This window comes from Acartia tonsa, chromosome 11, assembly GCF_053477335.1.
Source record: "Acartia tonsa isolate MP-2025a chromosome 11, ASM5347733v1, whole genome shotgun sequence".
NCBI classification, from domain to species: domain Eukaryota; kingdom Metazoa; phylum Arthropoda; class Copepoda; order Calanoida; family Acartiidae; genus Acartia; species Acartia tonsa.
Window position 1 is genome coordinate 25,934,920 of NC_137270.1, and position 23,654 is coordinate 25,958,573.

General features: G+C 30.8%; 1 protein-coding gene across 1 annotated transcript in view; it reads right to left on the reverse strand.

Moving 5' to 3' along the window:
- LOC145331403 (uncharacterized) overlaps window positions 1–23,654 on the reverse strand; it is a 49,796-nt gene that overhangs the window by 11,449 nt on the left and 14,693 nt on the right. The window contains exons 5-10 of the mRNA XM_080176033.1: window positions 17,640–17,714; window positions 17,258–17,311; window positions 16,152–16,193; window positions 10,037–10,084; window positions 6,890–6,925; window positions 6,581–6,631 (exon numbers count right to left, since the gene is read on the reverse strand). Of these exons, the coding sequence (XP_080032159.1) occupies window positions 6,581–6,631; window positions 6,890–6,925; window positions 10,037–10,084; window positions 16,152–16,193; window positions 17,258–17,311; window positions 17,640–17,714 (306 nt within the window). The remainder of the gene's footprint in view (window positions 1–6,580; window positions 6,632–6,889; window positions 6,926–10,036; window positions 10,085–16,151; window positions 16,194–17,257; window positions 17,312–17,639; window positions 17,715–23,654) is intronic.

Below are 23,654 nucleotides of genomic sequence, written 5' to 3' on the forward strand. Positions count from 1 at the left end.
GACTTTGGACAAACTGTCGGACGGAATTTTAAAATTCAGCCTGTGGACAAAGTTATTCAAGAAAGAAATTTCGGTTTTGAATTTTGTCCTTGTGTTTTAATCGCCATATTGGATATCATTAAAATTGGAAGATTTTTTCTTTAAAATTTAGAAGATTTTCAAGCCATTATTTGATTACATTGATACAAAAAAAATAATTACAATTTTTTTCTTGTAATTGTGTCGCTTAAAATCTATTTAAAGCATACATTATATTCATTATATTTATTAATTTGATAAATACAAATATGATGCTACACCAGTTGCAGCTATAGACCTTCCAGCTCTACGATTTTTTGTAGTCGTTGGTCTTTTGTAGGCGTTGGTCTTTTGTAGGGTTGGTCTTTTGTAGGCGTTAGTCTTTTGTAGAACCGACTAGTTGGTCTTTTGTAGGCGTTGGTCTTTTGTAGAGTTGGTCTTTTGTAGCAACGCCATTAAAATAACGTTTTCTTGTGTGATGGCTTAACAACTTTGGGGACTACAGAAGGGGTAATTTTATGTGTCATCATTGGTAATGTACATCAATTTAACAGCCATTGTCTTATCTCTATAGATCCCTATATTTTGATATAATTTCAGTATTTTGATTGATTGGTTCCAAACTAGCAGAATCCTAACTTTTTTTGGCCAATAATTTAATTATTTTTTTTGTATTGTAATTGGCAATTTTCATAATTTTATACTTCATTTTCTAATTAATTAAGATTCATGGTTAAGATTAAATTTAGTTTGAAGTAAAAACAAGAATCATGTAGAATCCATGTAGTGAAAGCGATGCTAAAACAAGGATGACAACATCCATAAGTATCGATGCTCAAAATTTATTGATAGGACATCAGGAAAAATAATCTTTTAGGTATGTTAAAAGACATAAATGAAATAAATCCCAAAACCTTTTAAAAATGTATGATATCTTTTGAAGCATTAAGCTAAGAAGAAAAACGTGAAATCTAGGAATCGATCTAGCCCCCCAACCAATAGCAAGTCTTTAATAAACTTGGTGAAAATATGTATAATGTTGACTTAATTATTCCCTAAAAATTCCAGCTGTTTATCTTGAACAGGAGTCGAAAAATCATGAAAACTGGAAAAACTAGGAAGTGATCTAGCACCCCAACCAATTATCATATCTTAAAAAAAGCTTTTTAAAAATGTTGACTTGATTAATCCCTAAAAAATCCAGCCGTTTATCCTGAACAGGAGTTGAGATAATCATTAAAATTGAAAAACTAGGAATCGATCTAGCACCCGAATTAATATACAAATCTTAATTGAACTTAGTAAAAATATGTATGATGCAAATTTACTTAATCCCTGAAAATTTCAGTTGTCTGTCTTGAAAAGGAGTCGAGAAAATTATGAAAACAAAAAAATCTAGGAATCGATCTATCACCCCAATTAACATACAGATGGACAAAACAATGTATAGATTAGATGCGCATTTATCATGGGAATCTTCACTAAAAATTTCAGCTGTCTCTAATAGGAGCCGAGAAAATCACGTTTCCCCCATTTTGTCTCAGATAGACGGACAGACGGACAAACAGACGGACGGACCGACGGACTGACGGACGGACATTTCGAATGATAGAGTAGCTTCGCTACTAAAAATCACGTTTCCCCCACGTTTCCCCCAAATTTACTATAATCGCAATAATTTTATGTAGACTTATGCATTTTATCCTGTAAATGTTAGTTTGTCCTTTCATTTCAGAGCTTCGTTTTTATGGATTTTCAATATTTGGTTCCTAAATCTGTATTAAAGTTAAATGATATGTGAGCCACAACATACGTAGATTTTAAAATTTAAATTGAGCGGCTCATAGTAATTGTAGAATAAGGTAGGCATACCATTAGAACCAGTATGAAGTCTATTTTAGGTCAACTGACTTAAAACTTGACTTGTTTAAGATTGTAAAAGGGGCTCTTTGAAAAGATTTTGTGTTAAACAGTGAAACTGTTGAAACAGTAAGTTTAAACATTATTGTCAACCATATTTTTTAGAAGCACAGCTTCGCTATAATAAAAATTTATCTGTTCGTCACAACGTATCTCTAATGTAATAAATAAGTAATCCTTAATGTTTTCTATGTACACATAAGATACTTTTTCATAAGCTTCCACTTTAAACTGCCCAAATACTTAGATATTATTTTCTTTGTTTGAAGGGATTATTTGGAAATTCGATATTTCCTCCCCCCCCCCCCCCCCGTCACAAAAAATAGAGTTAAAAGTATGTTACAGGGATAAAGTTATAATTACAAGATGATAAGTTAAAAGTATTATAGGGATAATGAGTAGTTGGTGTAAAATTGGGAGGAGCAATTTATAGATTCATGGAAAGAGGCGTATATTATAATACAATTAAGAATTATGAAACCATATTTCAGGAAGGAAGTAATATAATTTGAATATCAAGATTTTTTAAATGGTTCAACCTAATGTGACAAAGAGGGAGGAGAAATTTATAGATTCCAAGAAAGAGGCGTATATCATAATACAATTAAGAAGGAAATAATATAATTTTGAATCAAAAATTGTTTGGTATTTACAGTTTGAAAAAAAGAAAATATGTTATCCCACTTTTTAAATCTAATCCAGCCTTTAACAATTCAAGTATTAAAATTCACCCAATTTCCATTGTAATTATAATATAATTATTGATTGATATCAATTTTATATAATTGAATCAATAAACAAATATTTGAGATGTTCATTATTACATTAACTTCATTCATTCTACGATTTTAACACTAGTCTCCTAGCTAAAACAAACTTTGCTAAAACAGATATAGCACTGATTTACTTAATCCTAAATCCCTGTGTTTGCCTGTCAATTCAGGGTTAAATTGAAAATGAAAGTTAAATAATAAATCAATGTTCAGCGTCTCATTTAGTTATTAAGAATAGAGGGTAAGAGGGTGGGGGGGGGGGGGTTTGGTTAAGGCTATTTTTGTCAAATTTTAACATATTCACTTATTAACAAGGATGACAACATCCATAAAAGCGAAGCACTGAAACAGTAGGACAAACGGACATTAAGACTTGTATAGTGTCTGAACTTAATAATAAGAATATAAATATAAGTCAGCTACTCTATAAATTAATATGCTCCCTCGTCTTTGATAAGAAACTGAATAAGGAAAACGAAATTTCTGACAACTATAATTATATGGTGAATTATATGTTTTACATCTTTCTCAACATCTATATCGTACCTAACTACTAGAGGTATGGTATCATCATGCAAAGTTTGAAATCGATAGGACAATTCTAACATGCCTAAATTAAGGAATAAAAGCTATTTATCAAGGACGGACATACGGATGGACAAACCGATCCTAATTATATGAAAGCTTCGCTTTTAAAAATATCATCCTTATAATAAAGTAACAGGATGTGTGTTTGTCTGTGTGTACCAAAGGATCTCGCTAACCGCTGAACCGGTTGGGTTCTCCTTTACACAGTAACTTCTCATAGGTCCCGGGAAGGTATATAACTATTTTTGGTGGAGGGTACCACCACCCTCCCAAGAGAAATCGCCCCTAGAAAAAAATTACCTCTCCCCCCCCCCACAAAAAAAATAAACTCCCCCCTCATCAAGTGACCCTAGAGGCCTCTAGGGGCGTAGCCGCTGGTACATAATAAAGAATAAGAATATTTTTCATTAAAAAGATTTTTGCTAGGTTTAGTGATTTTATAATAAACTATAATTATCATATTTGAAAAAAAATATTTGATTATTACAAACAAAATCCATTAGCCTGGCAATATATATGTTATTATACAATATTGCAACGCTAATTGTTTCTAAGACTATAATTTTACATTTACAAAACATAATTAAGTCTGCAATATTCTGACTATTTGAGGCTTAATTATTGTTATTTCCTTGTTAATGATTGCATATTACATATTTTCAAACAAAACTTTATGTTATTTTGGGTAATTAGTATTGTTCCAAATTTGCAATATTACACGAATTTTAATTTCGTCAGCCCAAGGTACTATGTCTGACCGATATGGTTCTTCTTTACATAGGTTGTGGGAAGGTTTAAAGCTGGTTAGGGTAGAGAACCACCACCCTCCCAAGAAAATAGTTCCAAGAAAGAATGACCCCCCCTCCCACTCATAATCAGAATTTCTCAGAAATCTTCAAGTCAAAATTTGTTTTTTAGAATCCTCACCTCTACCCCAGACAATTTTTCTTGGTATGAATTATAACTGTACATAACATCTATAGATTAGGGAATAAAGATTCTCAAGTTCAGAGATATTACTACTTACTTTTCAGACTCTAATCACCTTAAAATAAATAAGAACTTAAAACCTTTCAATTTAATAATTGATCTTCTCTGTATAATCTTACAGGACATAATAAAAAACAAGGATGACAACATCCATAAAAGCGAAGCTCTGAAACGGTAGGACAAACGGACATTAACACTTGTATAGTGTCAGAATATAAATGTATAACAGTCGAAGCAAAATTATAAGTAAATTTCTTGAAAAATTGCTTGATGAGGGATAATGTTATGGACATTCTTACATTTTAAGGACTTGATTATAGAGTTGCTTCGCTTATAATATTGTACTTTGTTGTCTCAGGAATCAGTATACCAAAAATCAGATCAATCGGATAATTAAATCATATAAAAATTTGTTGTTAAAAAAGTGAAAAAATCAACATGTTGAAAATGGACGTACGGACATTCTGGTAACGATTATAGAGTTGGTACGCTTTCTAAATTGTACCTAACTACTACAGGGATCACCATGCAACATTTGAAGTCGATAGGACAATTCTAACATGCCTAAATTAATGGAAAAAGCTATCCGTTGCGGACGGACGGACGGACCGACCCTAATTATAGAAAAGCTTCGCTTTTAATAATTATAGAAAAGCTTCGTTTTAAAAAGATGTTAGCTATACTTGAATAATTTATATTTTCTATACAAAATTAAATACTAATAAAACCTTGTGACTCAACAACCTTTATTCTTTATAAGATATGTTCCTTTGAAAAATAGGTTTATTTAATATGCATGAGAGAAGTTGAAACTAATTCATATGGTGCATACATACATATGAGAAATATAATTCATATTTTTAAGTAAAAAATTCGGATCATGGAAAGGAAATGAACTCATTCCTAATTAGGACATAAGTAACCCGACATTGGTCTAAGGAAGGATTATTATGTCCTTCATCTAACATATCTAAAACGTATCTGCCTTTACCTAGCAAAACCTCACAAAACCAGGCTTTTCTGTCCTCAGCTTAACAAAATCTCGAAAAATATAGCTTTTCTGTTCTTTACTTAGCAATCTCTCACATAACATAGCAAAACCTCACAAAATATAGCTTTTCTATCCTGTACCTAGCAAAATGTCACAAAATATGCATGAGAGAATTCATATGGTGCATACATATGCAAAATACAATTTATATTTCTAAATATATCTTTTAAAAAATAAGTAAAAAATCTAGTACCGTAGGTTTTGAAAAGGATGTGCTAGATTAATTTACTATTTTTTAGACTCCATTACTGGGACGTTTATATATAGGGGTAGTGCGGGGGGGGGGGGTTAAAAAGGTGATTAACATTCAAATCTGGATAAAGACGTCATTTTGAAAAATATAATAGATTTGATTTTTTGCTTTCCCCCATATAAAAATTTTACCCCTAAAAGTTGGGAATTAACTGCTTTTTAAAAACCCCTCAAAAAATAGTTTTTGCTTTATACACTAAATCGAAGCTTTTGGTTTTTACAAATCAGGTAATTTTTTAACATTTAACAACACCCTTAAAAAAACTGATAAGATCTAAAAATGGACTAGAAATTATAATATTCAAACATAGTGTTGAAATTGCTTGAAAAAATTGCTTAACAGTTCTTAACTAGGTTTTTATCAGTTTATGCTTTTTTTGGTTATTAAAAGCGAAGCTTTTCTATAATTAGGGTCGGTCCGTACGTCCGTCCGTCCGAGATAGATAGCTTTTATTCGTTAATTTAGGCATGTTAGAATTGTCCTATCGATTTCAAACTTTGCATGATGATTCCTGTAGTAGTTAGGTACGATTTAGAAAGCGTAGCAACTCTATAATCATTACCAGAATGTCCGTACGTCCATTTTAAACATGTTGATTTTTCAAAATTTTTTACAGCTAATTTTTATGTGATCTAATTATCCGTTTGATCTGATTTTTGGTATATTGATTCCTGGGACAACAAAGAACAATATTTTAAACGAAGCAACTCTATAATCAAATCCTGTATCAAGAAGTTTTTCAACAAATCTACTTACAATTTTGCTTCGACTCTTATACTTTTATATTCTGATAATTCAGTTTAGACACTATACAAGTGTTAATGTCCGTTTGTCCTACCGTTTCAGTGCTTCGCTTTTATGTATGTTGTCATCCTTGTTTTTATTAAGATTAATTGTTAAGTACCTAACTGTAAACTTAAACTGTTACATGTTACTACAAAAAAAGCTTTCATTATTTTTTAAAGATATTATATTATTTGATTTTGCCTGTAGTGAAACTAGTCTAAGATATTCGTTAAAAGACACTGAGAATCCAACCTAAATTATGAAAATAGTAATTTTTAAGTTTAATAATATATAAATGAAATATTTCTATTTTTTTTGGAAATATTTTTCACAATTATTTGATTGAGTTAGATAATAAAATAGTAGTAAAACACACTTTATACATTACAATAATTTCATAAAGTATCCAATCTATCTATCTATCTATCTATCTATCTATTTATCTATCTATCTATCTATCTATCTATCTGTCTATCTATCTATCTATCTATCTATCTATCTATCTATTACCTCATCGACACTGACAAGACCAGCCATACATCTAGCCTGAAAACATAAATTAATGAAAATCTACTCAAAAATGTAAATGTGATTCGTTTTTTTTAAGGTTTAAAGAAATGTTTAATGATCTTGCTCACCGCTTAATCGATTGAGTTAATTTTAAAATTTAAGGATGGATTTAAGTATTGATTTCTGTCTCTTCCCTGTCCCTACGAATACATAGCTCCCAGAGGCTAGAGGCGCAGTCTTCAGTATTATACAAAATTCATTTTAAGTATTTTGTAATGTGTCTTATTATTGATTACTTGTTTTAATTCAAATAACTTTTTCTCGTCTTAATTATTATTAGAGTACACCATTAGAGAGGGAAGGGGTTAAATAACTGCAATTCCCTACCCCGAGAACCATCTGCCAACTTTCAATTGGGTCTTTGAAAATCTACCAATAGCGTCGGGAATATTTACAAAGACATGTAACCACAAAAAAAAACAAGAAAGTAAGTTGCTAGCAGACAAAAAAGATCCCCAACAGGTTGATCCAGGTAGTTGTCTGGTTATACATCTATATTTATAGATATATTAACTTATCAATATTCTAGTGCTATTGTTATAATGTTCAAACGTTATGTGCAAAAAACTCAATAGTCATTTAGAGTAGCTTTGCTCTAAAAAATACAGGGATCTAAAGGGATAAGACAATATAACCCCTTAAAAAAATTAATTAAAATTAGTGGTTGAAACGTTTAGGCACTCAATTTAATGAACTGGCCATTCAAAATTTGATAAAAGTCCCAAAGGTTGTTAAGCAAACGAATAGGAAAACGTTATTTTAGGACTTTGGGAACTAGTGCAACAAACAGTTTATTGTCCACTCCCTAACTGGAAAAATATGTAGGACAAGCCTATATTGTTATAATTGACATGCAGACAGCTTCATATTGTTTAATAATTAACGCTCATCAGATGGTATCACAGAAACTTTACTATTATTTAAAAACTAGGGATTTAAAGGGATAAGGTAATGACCGATAAGTTTATGAAAATCTCAATATAGATACACAAAATTACTCCTTTGAACACTCAAGTTAATGAAACAATCAATCAAAATTCACTGAAATTCCCAAAATTTTTAAGCCAACTAATAAGAAAAGAATAATATACAACTTTGGGGACGAGTGTAATAAACAGCCCATTGTCACCTCTCTCTCTTTGATAAAAACAGACTAGATGTTGAGCCCCTTGCTTCTAGGGGCTCTGTTTTTGTGGGGCAGAAAAGCCTAAAACCATCTCAGGACCAAATAGAAAATTCGTGGGATAAATACAAACCCTTACTACTTTATATAAATGACTTGTTGCTTACCCCCTAGCCTATAGGGGAGGACAGATATAGTCATAAAAATATAGCCTAAAACCACCCCGAGACATCTAGAAAGCTTTCATAAAAAGCACAACCTATTTTTTGCAGCTTTGTAATTGTTAAACAAAATTTGCTCTAAAAGGAATTTTATAATCAGACGAATTATGCTATCAAAGACGTAAAGTTCTCTTGTTATTACCGTATAGAGTATCAATAATTACTCTTACTCATCAGGGAGGAGGAGGTATTGAGCATACCAATAGTCCCCAAAGTTTTATGATAACGTTTTCTTATTCGTTGGCACAACAACTTTGGGGTACTTTAAAAATTATGATTGGTTGGTTCACAAAGTTGAGTGTCAAAGCGTTTAAACAAACAATTGCAATCCAGAAAATTGGTTATTTTTGTTTCATCATTGGGGATGTATATGAATTTATCGGCCATTGTCTTAATCCTTTAGATCCTTGCCTACACATAGTTTATACATCATCAATATATCAATACAAGGGATTAAAGGTAATTTCCCCTTAAACTGGAATTGGACCAAACAACAAAAATAATATATTATGGGTGCTTTCACTCAAACCTAGTCCTTTACCATGGAACATACCCCCCCCCCCCTGCCTCCAAAGGTTTTTAATATTTAAACTAAATTCATTTATATTTTCTACATGGGGCTCTAACACTACAGGGCTTTGTTCCTAAAGGGGATATTATTATCTTTTCCTAACTAAAAATAACCTAAACTAAAAAAGGATAAAATTGCTATTTTTTTGAAAGAAAGTTCCTTTATGGTCAATGCATTGTGTTTGAAACTGCTATTTTCTGTGTTTATTTTAGTTAGGAAATAGTTTAAACAGAGTTTTTTTAAAAGTTAAAAACAAATTATGGGAATTTTTTATGTTTAATGTTAAGTTTAGGAATTGTATCTTATTGAAATACGGATAAAGCTTATCTTTATAATAAGCAAATTGTAGCATATTTCATCTGTCTGACAAAGCATTAGAATATTCATATAAATTTTTGTCATATATTCGCGAGTCTTTAGAACAGACGCTAAAATTTTATAAAACATCCCATCGCAAAAAGAACTAACTATTTCGAACTTTTTTTTTCTTAACAATTCTTTTTAATGGAATCATGCAAATTATTCAAAATAACCAAGAATAAAAATGGTTCTCTATAATGCAGTATTGCATATTTTAGACATTAGTAAAAACTTAAATAAAATGTTTTCTTGCATTGTATTGGAATAAAAAACACATTTGTGATAGATATTAACCAGGGAGGGAGGGGACCTTGGGCTGTTTATCACACTAGTCCCCAAAGTTATTTAATAATTTCTTATTCGTTGACTTCACAACTTTATTAAGTTTTGATTGGTTGGTTATTAAGTTAGGTGTGCAAACGTTTCAACAACTATATAATTGTAATTTAAAGATGGGGTAAATTTGTGTATCATGATTAGGAATGTAAATCAATTTATCGGACATTATCTTATCCCTTAAGATAACTGAACATAAACCATTTACAAAGAGAGAATCTTTTCTATCATTTAGAAAATAAGATTGTTGGGGACCTTTTTCGTCTGCTAGCAAATTTAGTTCTGCTGTTTTGTAGCGATTTGGCTGTGTTAATGTTCCTCTATTGGTTGATTATCAAAGACCCAATTGAAAGACGGCACAGGGTCCACGGGGTGAAGACATACAATTATTTAACCCCTTCCCCATATATTGTTTTACTTTAATGGTAGATGAATAGATAGATACAGTATAAGAGTGGATAGATAGATAAATATACCTGTTGTTCATCTGCTCTAAATCCAAGACACCTAAGAAGCTTCATTGTTTCCTGTTCAATCATAACTATCACAAATTTTTTCTACTAGCGGCTATGACCCTAGAGGCCTCTAGTGGCACTTTAAAATGTTTTCTTTTAATATATCTGTGTTGAGAAATAATTTGTCTGTGTTGAAATCAGCTGTTATTATTACTGTTTTCTAAGCTAGTTGCGCCACCTAGCGGTACTTGAAATTTTTTTCTATTTGGGGTGTTGGTGTTAACCTCACACAAAATAGTGAAGAACCTTCTCCTGACCTATGATAAGCTACATTGCAATGGAGAACCATATCGGTTCAGCGGTTAGCGAGATCCTTCGGTTCACACTGACACACATACACAGATCCTGTTATTTTATTATAAGCATGATTACTAGAGGATTAAAATAGCCTCTTGGTGTGTGCAACAATGATGTAACATTCTCATGTTCAGAAATGATATCTTTTAAAACAAAAAGGGGATTACTTAAATTAATAGGTAAACTAATTGGATACAAGAATATCAGTGCAGTGGGGAAAAAATATATATAAAAATAGGTAAAATATGTTTTTTTATAAGCCTAATTGTATTCTTTAAATATTTACCCATATCAAACGCTTTACTTATGTACAACCTACACTTTTCCTCTTAAAAAAATGATATAGTTTTTACTTGCTATTTGTATTGTATCGAGTTTAAAATACGGTTTTAAAAAATTATAAAAATACCCAAAAACAGTCGTGTTTTTATCAATAAAGCCATAAATTTGACAGCCTTATTCAATTTCATGGGTGTGAAAATGACAATGGAACTGTGCATATGTTAGTAGTAAATGAATAATTTTGACAGTAGGGAAAAAAATTGCCAATTATAAAACCTAATAATCAAATTGACAAAAATACACCCACTTTTGGTCAAAAACAAGTGGCTGTACTTTTGTTAGTCGTAGAAATGACAGCAACCTATTAAAATTTGTATCTTCTGAGTAATTATATACGATACTGTTGAAGGAAAATGAAAGTGCTCCGTGCACATGATTTTCAAACTGTGCAAATAATGTTAGTGCTTCTGCATTAAACAAGTAGTTAGGGATATGTGAATTCACAAGGATTTACAGCGGCATATATATCAGTCAGCTGTCTAAAAATGGGTGTACAAATTACAATTTCACAGCTGAAGCTCAGTAATGGCTATTAAGATTTAGATATTTATCCCATATGGTTTAAATTAAGTTGGTATCTAAGTTGAATTATTCTAGGTATGTGTGGAAATAATAAATATATATTTACCCAACCCTATATCCATATAAATTAAGTTGGTATCTAAGTAGAATTATTCTAGGTATGTGTGGAAATAATAAATATATATTTACCCAACCCTATATCCATATAAATTAAGTTGGTATCTAAGTAGAATTATTCTAGGTATGTGTGGAAATAATAAATATATATTTACCCAACCCTATATCCATATAAATTAAGTTGGTATCTAAGTTGAATTATTCTAGGTATGTGTGGAAATAATAAATATATATTTACCCAACCCTATATCCATATAAATTAAGTTGGTATCTAAGTAGAATTATTCTAGGTATGTGTGGAAATAATAAATATATATTTACCCAACCCTATATCCATATAAATTAAGTTGGTATCTAAGTTGAATTATTCTAGGTATGTGTGGAAATAATAAATATATATTTACCTAACCCTATATCCATATAGATTAAGTTGGTATCTTAGTTAAATTATTCTACGTATGTGTGGAAATAATAAATAAATATTTACCTAACCCTATATCCATATAAATTAGGTTGGTATCTAAGTTTAATTATTCTTGGTATATGTGGAAATAATAAATATATATTTACCTAACCCTATATCCATGTAAATTAAGTTGGTATCTAAGTTGAATTATTCTTGGTATATGTGGAAATAATAAATATATATTTACCTAACCCTATATCCATATAAATTAGGTTGGTATCTAAGTTGAATTATTCTTGGTATATGTGGAAATAATAAATATATATTTACCTAACCCTATATCCATGTAAATTAAGTTGTTATCTAAGTTGAATTATTCTAGGTATGTGTGGAAATAATAAATATTTATTTACCTAACCCTATATCTATATAAATTAAGTTGGTATCTAAGTTGAATTATTCTAGGTATGTGTGGAAATAATAAATATTTATTTACCTAACCCTATATCCTTGTAAATTAAGTTGGTATCTAAGTTTAATTATTCTTGGTATGTGTGGAAAACAAATAAAACTTGAACTTTTCATCATGGAAGTTGAATATAATTACCTTCTCTTAAGAAAGGATTTATATATATTTCAACCTTATAAACTTTTTTATGTTATAAGAGCTAATGATATGTAAATATAAATTGGATAGAATCTGTCTTAACAAACATGAAATTATTATAATCTAATTTAAAGCCGGTACAGAAAATGAAGTTGAAAGGAATAAAAAAGGAAAATATTTCAACTTCCCAACTTCCTTAGACAACTTTCAATGTTTCTATAAACTTACCTTTTCTTATTACAAAAAGCTTGCAATTTTTTTTATGGTAAATTTTTAAATTGTTTCGTGAACAAAGCTATTCTTAAACTCTTTAATTAAATGCTTTTCATAACCTCAGTACAGAACCTCCACCCTACCAAGAGAAATCACTATTTTAAGAAAAAATTATCATTTACTCTTCTCCCCCCACATCTTTTTTCTTTTAAAAATTAAAAATAGATGGTCGAACTTATCCCCCCCCCTTTTCCTGGAGGATCAGGACCTGCAGGATCATACCTGGAACCTGAAAGGACTTGAACACCTGTATTTCATATAAGGATGTACTACTAGAGGATATTTTAGTATTTTGGTATGATAAAATGCTTTGTTTTAGTAAAAAAAAAATATTTTTGCTCTTTACTTGGATGACCCTGCCAGGTTTGCTGGCATCCTGTGTCCGCCAGGATGGAGATATTCAAAAAAATCCAACTCTCAGTTATGTGTCATACCCATACTTAAAAAGTCACGCAGTTTGGGCTCTTTTTCTTTCACATACAAAAAATGAGATAGAAAAAACCGGAGGGGGGGCGTTCAACCCCCCCCCCCCCCCGACCGTTAAGGGTTAAAAGTGCCCATAGATATATATAGGGGCGTAGCCACTAGTTATATATTAGACATTATTTTGGGTCAAGGTCTCTAACTTTTATTTTGTGATGTAAAATTGTATTACTAGAAAAGTTACTATCTTTTACAGAATACAATACAAGTTTTGTCAAGAATATCAAAGTAATACAGTTAAACTCCAGGGATCTAAAGTGATAAGTCAATGGCCAATAAATTGCTTTGCATCCCCAATAAAAATACACAAAATTACGCCTTCTTTAGATTAAAAATAGTGGTTGAACGTTTGTATACTAAACTTAAGAGCCAACCCACTAAAATTCAAAGTCGACAAAGTCAACAAATAAAAAAACATTATTCTAAAACTTTGGGGACTAACGTAATAAACAACCCATTGTCCTCTCCCTCCCTGATTACAACTGTATCCCCTTCTAAATATTGCTTATTAACTTATTTTGATGAATTTCTTGCAAGTTTAGATATTAAAATATATTGTTTTTGCATTATTTAGAAATGGCAGTTACTGTTTATTCTAAAATCGATCTATACCCAAGGAGTTAAATGAAGATTATAATAATTATTTATTGCATCGTATTATAAACAGCTTTCTGCGGATATTGAAATGAAAAATTAAGATTAAGATTTAAAATTAAGATTTTGTTAGAAACTAGAAAGCGAAAAACCGGGTTAACAAAACTGGTGTTAACTGGTGATTTTTCAGCTGGCTGAGAACCGGTTCTAATACAGCGGATGTTAATCGGCTATGAAGCAATAATTGATTTTTTTTGTGTTAATTCTATAGGTTGAATTCTATCTAATCTATGAAGTAGCTTAACTACAAAAATTATTAAAGGTTAAAGATGGAACTTGGACAAAGTAGCTTCGGACAAAGTAGCTTCGGACAAAGTAGCTTCGGACAAAGTAGCTTCAGGACAAAGTAGCTTCCGGACAAAGTAGCTTCAGGACATTTACTTAAGAAAAGTAGCTTCTAATAGTAATAAAGGTTATGGCCGCAGCGCTCGGCCCCCTGGCCTGCCTAGCCGCGGGCGCTCGGCCCCCTTTCCTATAACCTAACCTAACCTATGTAAGAATGTTTAATGTACATTAACTTCTAATTTTATTGAAAGCAAACAAAACTTTAACAATTTTAACAAAAAGTGGATCGTGGATTTTACTAAAAATGGTTCGGCGATTTTTTTATAATTTTTAATTCGTTTTAACATTTTTTAAAATTTTTACAATTTCTGTCCGCCTTTCTGTCTGTCTGTCTGTCATTTTGTCTGTCTTTTTGTCTGTCTTTATGTCTGTCTTTATGCCTTTCTTTATGTCTCTCTTTCTGTGTAGACATTTTCCTATTTTTCTTAGGAAGCTACTTTTCTTAAGTAAATGTCCGGAAGCTACTTTGTCCGGAAGCTACTTTGTCCTGAAGCTACTTTGTCCGAAGCTACTTTGTCCGAAGCTACTTTGTCCAAGATCCTTAAAGATTGCTATCCAACAATTTATAAAAGCAAACATTTTATATAAAAAAATATTAATATAATATTTTTGTAATATGTTATTATTTTTTATTCATGACAATAGATGTGTTCATGGAAATGACAAGCATTTCCTTTCAGGTTGGGAGGGAGGGGACATTGGGATGTTTATTAAACTATTCCCCAAAGTTTTATAATAACGTTTTCTTGTTTGTTTGCTTAACATTTTTGGGGACTTTTATTGAATTATGATTGGTTGGTTCATTAAGTTGAGTGTCCAAACTTTTCAACCACATTTTGTAATCTACAGAATTGGTAAAATTTATTTCATCATTGATGATGTACATCAATTTATCGGCTATTGTCTTATCCCTTTAGAACCCTGGTTTCCTTTTGTCACCATACATACAATACAACAATATCAAAATGATAGCTAAACAATCCAACTTTCAGGTCTGTGATTAGCGAGATCCTTCGGTACAGACAGACAGACACACACAAACATCCTGTTACTTTTCATAAGGATGAAAAATCATCAAATTACTTCTTTAAAATAAGCAAAAAAACATCAGAGTATCACCAAAAAATAACAATATTTTCCTCTTATGTGATCAAGTGTTTTTATACCTACTTTTTTAATATGAACAAAAATAAGTGTTTATTTGGTCACAAGCCCAGGCTGCACTTACCCATCTGAGCCTCGCTTTCTTTATAAATCCTTATTCATAAGTATCAGAAAGTCTCTCTGTCTGACTAAGTCTGTAGATTAAGATCTCGCTAACCACAGCTTTAAAGTGAATCTTCTTATAGGTTTATAACTATTTTGTGGCAATATGAATAGATTGAGGTTTGCACTTATTACAATTAACTGAATAATAATGGTCCTATAGCATATTCACAGGGGAATAATTATTATTCAGACACTAGGTGTTGAGTGATCTATATATTTTTATAATGGATTACTGATCATTTATTTAATTAATTCTTGTAAAATAGAATCATAAAAGTCAATGTGGTTTGCTCTTAATACAATTAACTGAATAATAATTGTCCTATAACATATTCACAGTGAAACTATTTCAACTCAAAAACTAGATGTTAAGTGATCTATACATTTGATATTGGATCACAGATCATTTATTTAATTAATTCTTGTAAAATAGAATCATAAAAGTCAATGTGGTTTGCTCTTATGATAATTGAATAATAATTGTCCTATAGCATATTCACGAGGGAAATATTACCACTCAGACACTAGGTGTTGGGCAAAAAATAACTTTATACTGTTCAATAGCAACTTGTTAAAAAAACAACTTAATTTATATAGTTCTCCTTTACAGGGTAGCTTTCGAGGTCGAAAATAAAAAATTGGGTGCCACTAGAGGCCTCTAAGTAGAAGACGTTAAGCAAAGTAAAATTGTAACGTTGCTGCTAAAAAATATAAAGTTTATATATATGGCGAAGAGCATTATTGGAATAGTTTTGTGAAAGTTCCTTGAGGCTTAGAATTCCATCTTTGTCATGATCAAACAACTAAAATAGATAGATAGATAGATAGATAGATAGATAGATAGATAGATAGATAGATAGATAGATAGATAGATAGATAGATAGATAGATAGATAGATAGATAGATAGATAGATAGATAGATAGATAGATAGATAGATAGATAGATAGATAGATAGATAGATAGATAGATAGATAGATAGATAGATAGATAGATAGATAGATAGATAGATAGATAGATAGATAGATAGATAGATAGATAGATAGATAGATAGATAGATAGATAGATAGATAGATAGATAGATAGATAGATAGATAGATAGATAGATAGATAGATAGATAGATAGATAGATAGATAGATAGATAGATAGATAGATAGAGAGATAGATAGATAGATAGATAGATAGATAGATAGATAGATAGATAGATAGATAGATAGATAGATAGATAGATAGATAGATAGATAGATAGATAGATAGATAGATAGATAGATAGATAGATAGATAGATAGATAGATAAATAGATAGATAGATAGATAAATAGATAGATAGATAAATAGACAGATAGATAGATAGATATATATATATAGATAGATAGATAGATAGATAGATAGTTTGACAAGTAATATTTTGTATAGTTATTAACATGATTATGTTATAATAAGGATGACAACTTTCAAAAATAGTTCTAAGATTATAAGGTAGGACAAACATACATCAATAATTGTTGAGTGTCAGAATCAGAACTTAATCAGCATGATATCAAAATCAAGTCTAAAATTTAAAAAAAATATATCTAGATTTGTTTAGACTTATAGATTCCATAAATACAGGATACTTTTTAAGGACGTATTTGAATTCTATTATAAAGATATTTTTGATTGAATAGTGTACCTTGTTATCCTAGGAATCATGGTTCCACAAATCAAATGAATAAAATGGTTATATCATACATTAAAGGTTTGTCAAAAATGTTATATAGAGGCATGTTTCAAATGGACGAAAGGACATTCTGTTTACGATTTTATAGTTGCTATGCTTTCTAAATCGTACCCAAGTGTTATAGGAATCGCCATGCAAAACTAGTTTACCTCAAAAAGACTCTGTAAATCTTCGAATTCATCTTCGGAAATTCCAAGTTCATCCTAAATTATTCATTTCATCCTTTTATTAAAATAACAGGATGTCTATCTTTCTATCCACTGAACCGATATGGTTCTTTTTTACCATGAATAGGTTGTGGTAAGGTTTGTAACTGTTCTGGGAGAGGATCCCACTACACTTCCAAGATAGACCCCAGATTTCTTTTTTACTTTTTCTTTTTAAAACGAAAATTGAACCTAATTTCCCTAGAGAATGATCCCCCCCCGCAACAAATTTTTCTTTCCTGTTTCCTTTTAAATCTAAATTTCAAATACCTATTGAGGCCTCTAGGGGCGTACCCGCTATTTATTATCACAGCAATAAACTTACCAGATCAACTCTGACAATATATTCTGTCTTTTCTCTTTTCTTTTTCACACTTTTCTTCACATGTGGCTCCTCGTCCTTGTTTTTACACAGTTTTTACAGTGTGAACCATAAATGGATAGAGGGAGGGAGGTAACATGGGGCTTTTTATTACACTAGTCCTAAAAGATTTCTAATAACATTTTCTTATTTGTTGGCTTAACAATTTTAGGGTCTTTTATTGCATTTTGATTGCTTGGTTCTGTAAAGTGAATGTCCAAACTTTTCAACCAATAATTATAACCTGCAGAAAGAATAATTTTGTGTATAATCATTGGGAATGTACATCGGCCATTGTCTATTCCCTTAAGATCCCTGCATAAATGGATATAAGATCCACGTATATATAGACAGGGGAAAATTTGTCGTCAATTTAGCTCCTAATAAGAACCTCATTTATTGGTCAGTTCGTTCATCCATTAGGAGGTGAGGGGATGGGATAAATTGGGGGTTATCATTATCTAACCCAGCTGCAAGCATCACTTTAGCACAGTATAAGAAAACATGTTGCTAAATCTTTGTAATTAAACATCGATTGTCTCATATTTATTGAAAAAAGATACTTTATAAGCAGAATATTATTTTTTAAGTAAAGACTTATTGCAAAATTGAGTTAATACAGCATACAGTTTAAGATATTCTTTCAATTTTAGAAATTTATCATAAAGATTCTTAAAACATTTTACCTTGTTATCCTAGGAATCATTGTACCAAAAATCAGAAGAATAGGAGAATTATGTCATACTATCAGCGAAATTTTTTTTACACCCCTAATTATGAAAACATAATTACCCCTTTTGGTGAAAAAAATGAACAATAATGGTTTGCAAAATCCTTCTAGGAATATTATCTTTTCTTAAATAATGTTTTTAAAGTATTGCTAATTTTAATATGATCAAATATTTGTTATGTTAAATTGTCAGAAAATTTAACTCCTTTTCATTTCATATCAAATGACAAAGATTAAATTTTGAAATATTTAACTTAAAATTTAATACAGCTAAATATTATATATATTTCAAATTATGATTTCAAATTACAGGATCATTGTTTCGGCAAAATAACTTTAAATACAGATAGCTTCCAAACGGATTTTTTTCTGGTATAAAACTCATCAAATCCATGAAGAAAATAATCTATTGATGATTAATTTCTGACAGAGGTAAGTGGGTTAAATTATCCATTACTTTTATTTAATAGAAAAACACACTGTATATAAAAGTAAACATGGGCTATGTATGTTTATATCAGAGATCTAAAGGGATAAGACAATGGCCAAAAAATTGTTGTACATTCCTAATGATGAGGCCCAAAATTAACTCTTTTGTAGATTACAATTAGTGGTTGAAACGTGTGGACACTCAACTTAATGAATCGAAGAATCAAAATTCTATTAAAGTCCCTAAAGTTGTAAAACCAAAGAATAAGAAAAAGGTTATTATAAAACTTTGGGGACCAGTGTAAAAAAAAGCCCAATGTCCCCTCCCTCCCTGATGTTTATATGACCAGAGTGAGCCATGAACAAATATAATTCCGTGACCATAAATTTAGCTACAAATTGAAAATAAAAACATTTACTTTGCTCTGAATTTTCTTTAGAACTAAATAAATTACATTACTTTAGTTTAGACTGGCCCCCTTTCCGGACCTTTATAGGGAACTTTGATTTAATTTTCAGACGATTTACCAAGTACAAAGTACAAAGTACTCTTACAAAGTACAACGTACTCCTACAAAGTACTTTACATGAACATAAATTCTTATTAAAGTCAAAGGGATAGTTGCACAACGTGATTAATTGACAACCCTTAAGCCCCGAGTTGGGGGTACTTGTAGAAGTGACACTTTAAATGTTTTTGTTAGAATATGAAACATATACATACATATAGCCATGAAGATATTTGAAATAAAAATAAACTTTTACCAGCCAGTTTTGGGTTATGTCCAAAAATGTCTAATTTGTGTAAGTAAAAGTCACTATTTCAATCTTGATATTTTTTAATCTACGTGGTAGAAAATTGAAATTATTGCAAATATATGCTCTATAATATATAGTTTAGCTCATTAAACAGGAAAAAAAAGCTGTTCACTAAATTCAAGTTTAAATGGATTTCGCGCAAATTCCCTTTTGCTTTTTAAAACCTTTTAACAACCTTTGCTTTCCTTTAAGAATTTGAAAACGGCTGTATATTTTTCGAATAATAGAGTAGCTTCGATACTAAAACTAATCTATCAGAATAAATGATATTTACAATGTACATAAATGAAACTTTGCCGTGACATTTACCTATATATTTATCTGTAAATGGAAGGTTGACATTTTGAGATGTGTGGCTTATTTGTAACTAACCTAGTCCATCCATCTATCTATAATACAAAGTAGAACGATGTTTGTTTGTCTGTCTGTCTGTTTGTAGCGAAGGATCTCGCTAACCGCTGAACCGATCGGGTTCTCCTTTACAGGGTAGCTTCTCATAGGTCCCAGGAAGATCTATAACTATTTTCTTGAGGGGGTGGGACACCCCCAACTCCCCCAAAAAATTAAAACGCCCCCCCCCCCCAAACATTTTTTTGGCATTTTCCTCTTTGAGTACCCTCCCCCCCCCCCCTCGACAACGACGAACAACTATTTTAGGTTAGATTAGGTTTTAGGCTAGGGAGCCGAGCGCTGCGGCTAGGCAGGCAAGGGGGCCGAGCGCTGCGGCTAGACATAGATCGCTGTCAAGGGGGGGGGACTCAAATTTTCAAAATTGAAAAAAACTTCTATGAGGATAATACCAAATTTTTTTTCTTTTTCTTTTTAAAACTAAATTTAAAATAGTGGGGTCGACTACCCCCCTCCCCCCCCCCCAAATTTCTTTTTAAAATTTTCTTTTAAATCTAAAATACGAAAAATTAGTTTGATCAAATGCCATATTTATAAAAAAAAAAGCTTCAATTGTCTGTCTGTATGTAATGTAACGTTAACTTCCTTATTTTTTTTTATGAAATAGAATGAGTTTTAAAAAGTTGTGTTATGTAGCTACTAATTCACCCACAAGTAAAATTCGTAACACTGTAAAATAATAAGATTCCTTTAAATGGCTTTATTGGGCATCTTTGCTGATTTAGATAAAATCTTTTTTTATCGGAGGGTTTTATTATAACAAAGGTTTATTTTGTACATCAACGCAAAACGTGTTCAGGGTCTGTGATTCAGCTAATTAATTCCATTTGAAATTGCCGAAATATTTTGTTGGTGTATAGTTAACGTAAAACTTGTTTTTGGATGTAGCTGAAGGGAAGTGGGTAAAAGGGTTTTGGGAAAATTTTCACTTAGAATTGATTGTCTGAATCACATTCCCTTGTCCCTTGTCCCTGATTGCGTTTATATTGCCATTTGTAGAGCCCTTTAAATAAATACATTTTGACATTTGATAACAGTCAATTTAACATTTATTCAAGATAAACAGACCTTATATCAGTTAGTTGTGGAGTAAAATCTTGTCTATTTTCATTATTTAAGGAAATAACAAGGATGACAACATCCATAAAAGCGAAGCTCTAAAATGGTAGAACAAACTAACATTAACAGTTGTAGAGTGTCAGAACTGAATAACCAGAATATTAATGCTAAAGCTAAACAAAATTGTAAGCAAATTTGTTGCAAAATTGATTATATACATGATACTGTTTAAGGACATACTTACATTTTTAGGGAGATGCTTCGTTTATTAGATTGTACCTTGTTGTAATAGGAATTAGTATGCAAAAAAAATCGGATAATTTTGATATACAAAAAAGTAAAAAGTCAGCTTGTTTTAAATGGACATACGGACTTTCTGGTAATGATTATAGAGTTCCTATGCTTTCTAATTCGTACCTAACTGTTATAGGAGTCATCATGCAAAGTTTGAAATCGATAGGATAATTCTAACCTGTTTAAATTAACGAAAATAGCTGACCTTTACGAAATGACGTACGGACCGTCCCTAATTATAGAAAAGCTTCGCTTTAAAAAACGAACCGTAAATTAAATTATAGGCTCAGAATTTCTTGTAAGAAAATTAAAACTTTGACAATCTATTGTATTAGACCAATTATTTTAAGATTTTTAAGATGATATTTTGATACAAATATTATATGTGTAACATGTTTATAGTTTGATTTTAAGATCAAATGATAATAAATTGTAAGCAGGGCTCAGCAACTATAGCCAAACCCGCAATTTTTAATATTTATTTTTTTAATGCTCGGCAACAGTAGCTGGTCGCAGCTTAGTACTAAAAATAATGAAGTAGCTTATAGTGCCTAATAAAAAAGAAGTAATACATTACAAATGACAGTACACATTTTATCATTGGTCAATTACAATGTATTCATGTTTATCATTGGACATTTGTATTTTGTGACGTCATTTTTTAGTAGGCACTTTAAGCTGCTTCAAATTAATCGATTCTACCAAAAGCTGCAGCCGAAGCTAGGCAGCTAATTTATAACAATGCTAGAACTAACGTAGTTTTTTTCACTTGAAAGATACTCTAAAATACTTCTATTGTAATTATCTAGGTCTTTTTATTGGTTAACCCTATAAACTCATTTATGTACCGCAGTGTGTAGCCCAAAGGGGATTGCGGTGGACCATCACTTCCACAAAAAGCTTATCATAACCGTCATTATTAGAATAGCGAAACATCAATATAATTAGCATAGGAACATTGCAATTTAAAATTTTAGATCAGTCAATAATCTTATAATCAAATTATTCAGATTAGCCAAAAATGTAGTAATTTTTTTTTTTTAAACTTGAAACTAAAATGTCTCTCTGAAATAATCAGTTGGTTTGCTTTATGATATTAAAATGATATTTTTGGCAATTTTTAAATATATTCATAATTTATTTAACTGATTTTAGCAGAGGTTTCCATTTATGCAGAAATGATGGCACAATAAGGGTTGCTATAGATATTGCTACATAGTCCCAGGGATCGAAAGGGATAAGACAATGGCCAATAAATTGATGTACATCCCCAATAATGAGACACAAAACTACCTCTTCTGTAGATTGCAATTAGCGGTTGAAACTTTAGACACTCCACTTAATGATCCAACCAATAGAAATTGAATAAAAGTCCCCAAAGTTGTTAAACCAACGAATAGGAAAATTATAAAACTTTGGGGATTGGTGTAATAAATAGTACTATGTCCCCTTCCTCCCTGACATGGTCCTGCCATAGATATTAGTGTATTCATTAAGGAATTATTGAATAGCTATACACATACATGTAGGCTTTAATAGGATATGTCTTACTCACAAATAACACAGATATTCCATGACTCTTATTTATACTAAAATAGCATTATGTTTGTGTGTGTGTTTGTTTGTAAATTTTTTGGTTCAGTAAGAACACAGTAATAGTGTCTGACTGTTATGACGTAACAAAAAAAATTAGCCAATGAGAGGCCGCTATTGACAAATGGTAAAATTTATAGTGGCCTCTCATTGGCTATTTTTTTTGTTACGTCATAATCAGTCAGACACTATTACTGTGTTCGTTCAGTAAGATATCTGAAAACCTTTGAATATTTTTTTAAAAACAATTTTTATCAAAAGTATCTTTGTAAAATTCTTTGTAAATCATACATTAATTGTGTAAAGTGAAGTGATTTCTTTCAAAAATAGTTTTCATCATTTGAAGTAGAATTTTTTTAATTTATTCCTTTGAACGTATTTTGATATATTTGGTATATTCTTTCAATATAAGAGATATCTGACTAAAATCGCTATCTTCGACAAGAGGGTATATAGACCCCCCCCCCCCCCCCCCCAAAAAAAAAAAAAAAAAAAACTCTTCTTCTGAAGCTCAAATTTATCGGAAGAATTCCATAGCTACGCTTAATCTAAAAAAAAGCTTTACATGTCCTTTTTACAAGAAAAAAATATGACAAGGGAGTATTTATGCATCACTTGCAGTTTAAGGTATTTGGAGGATATCTGTT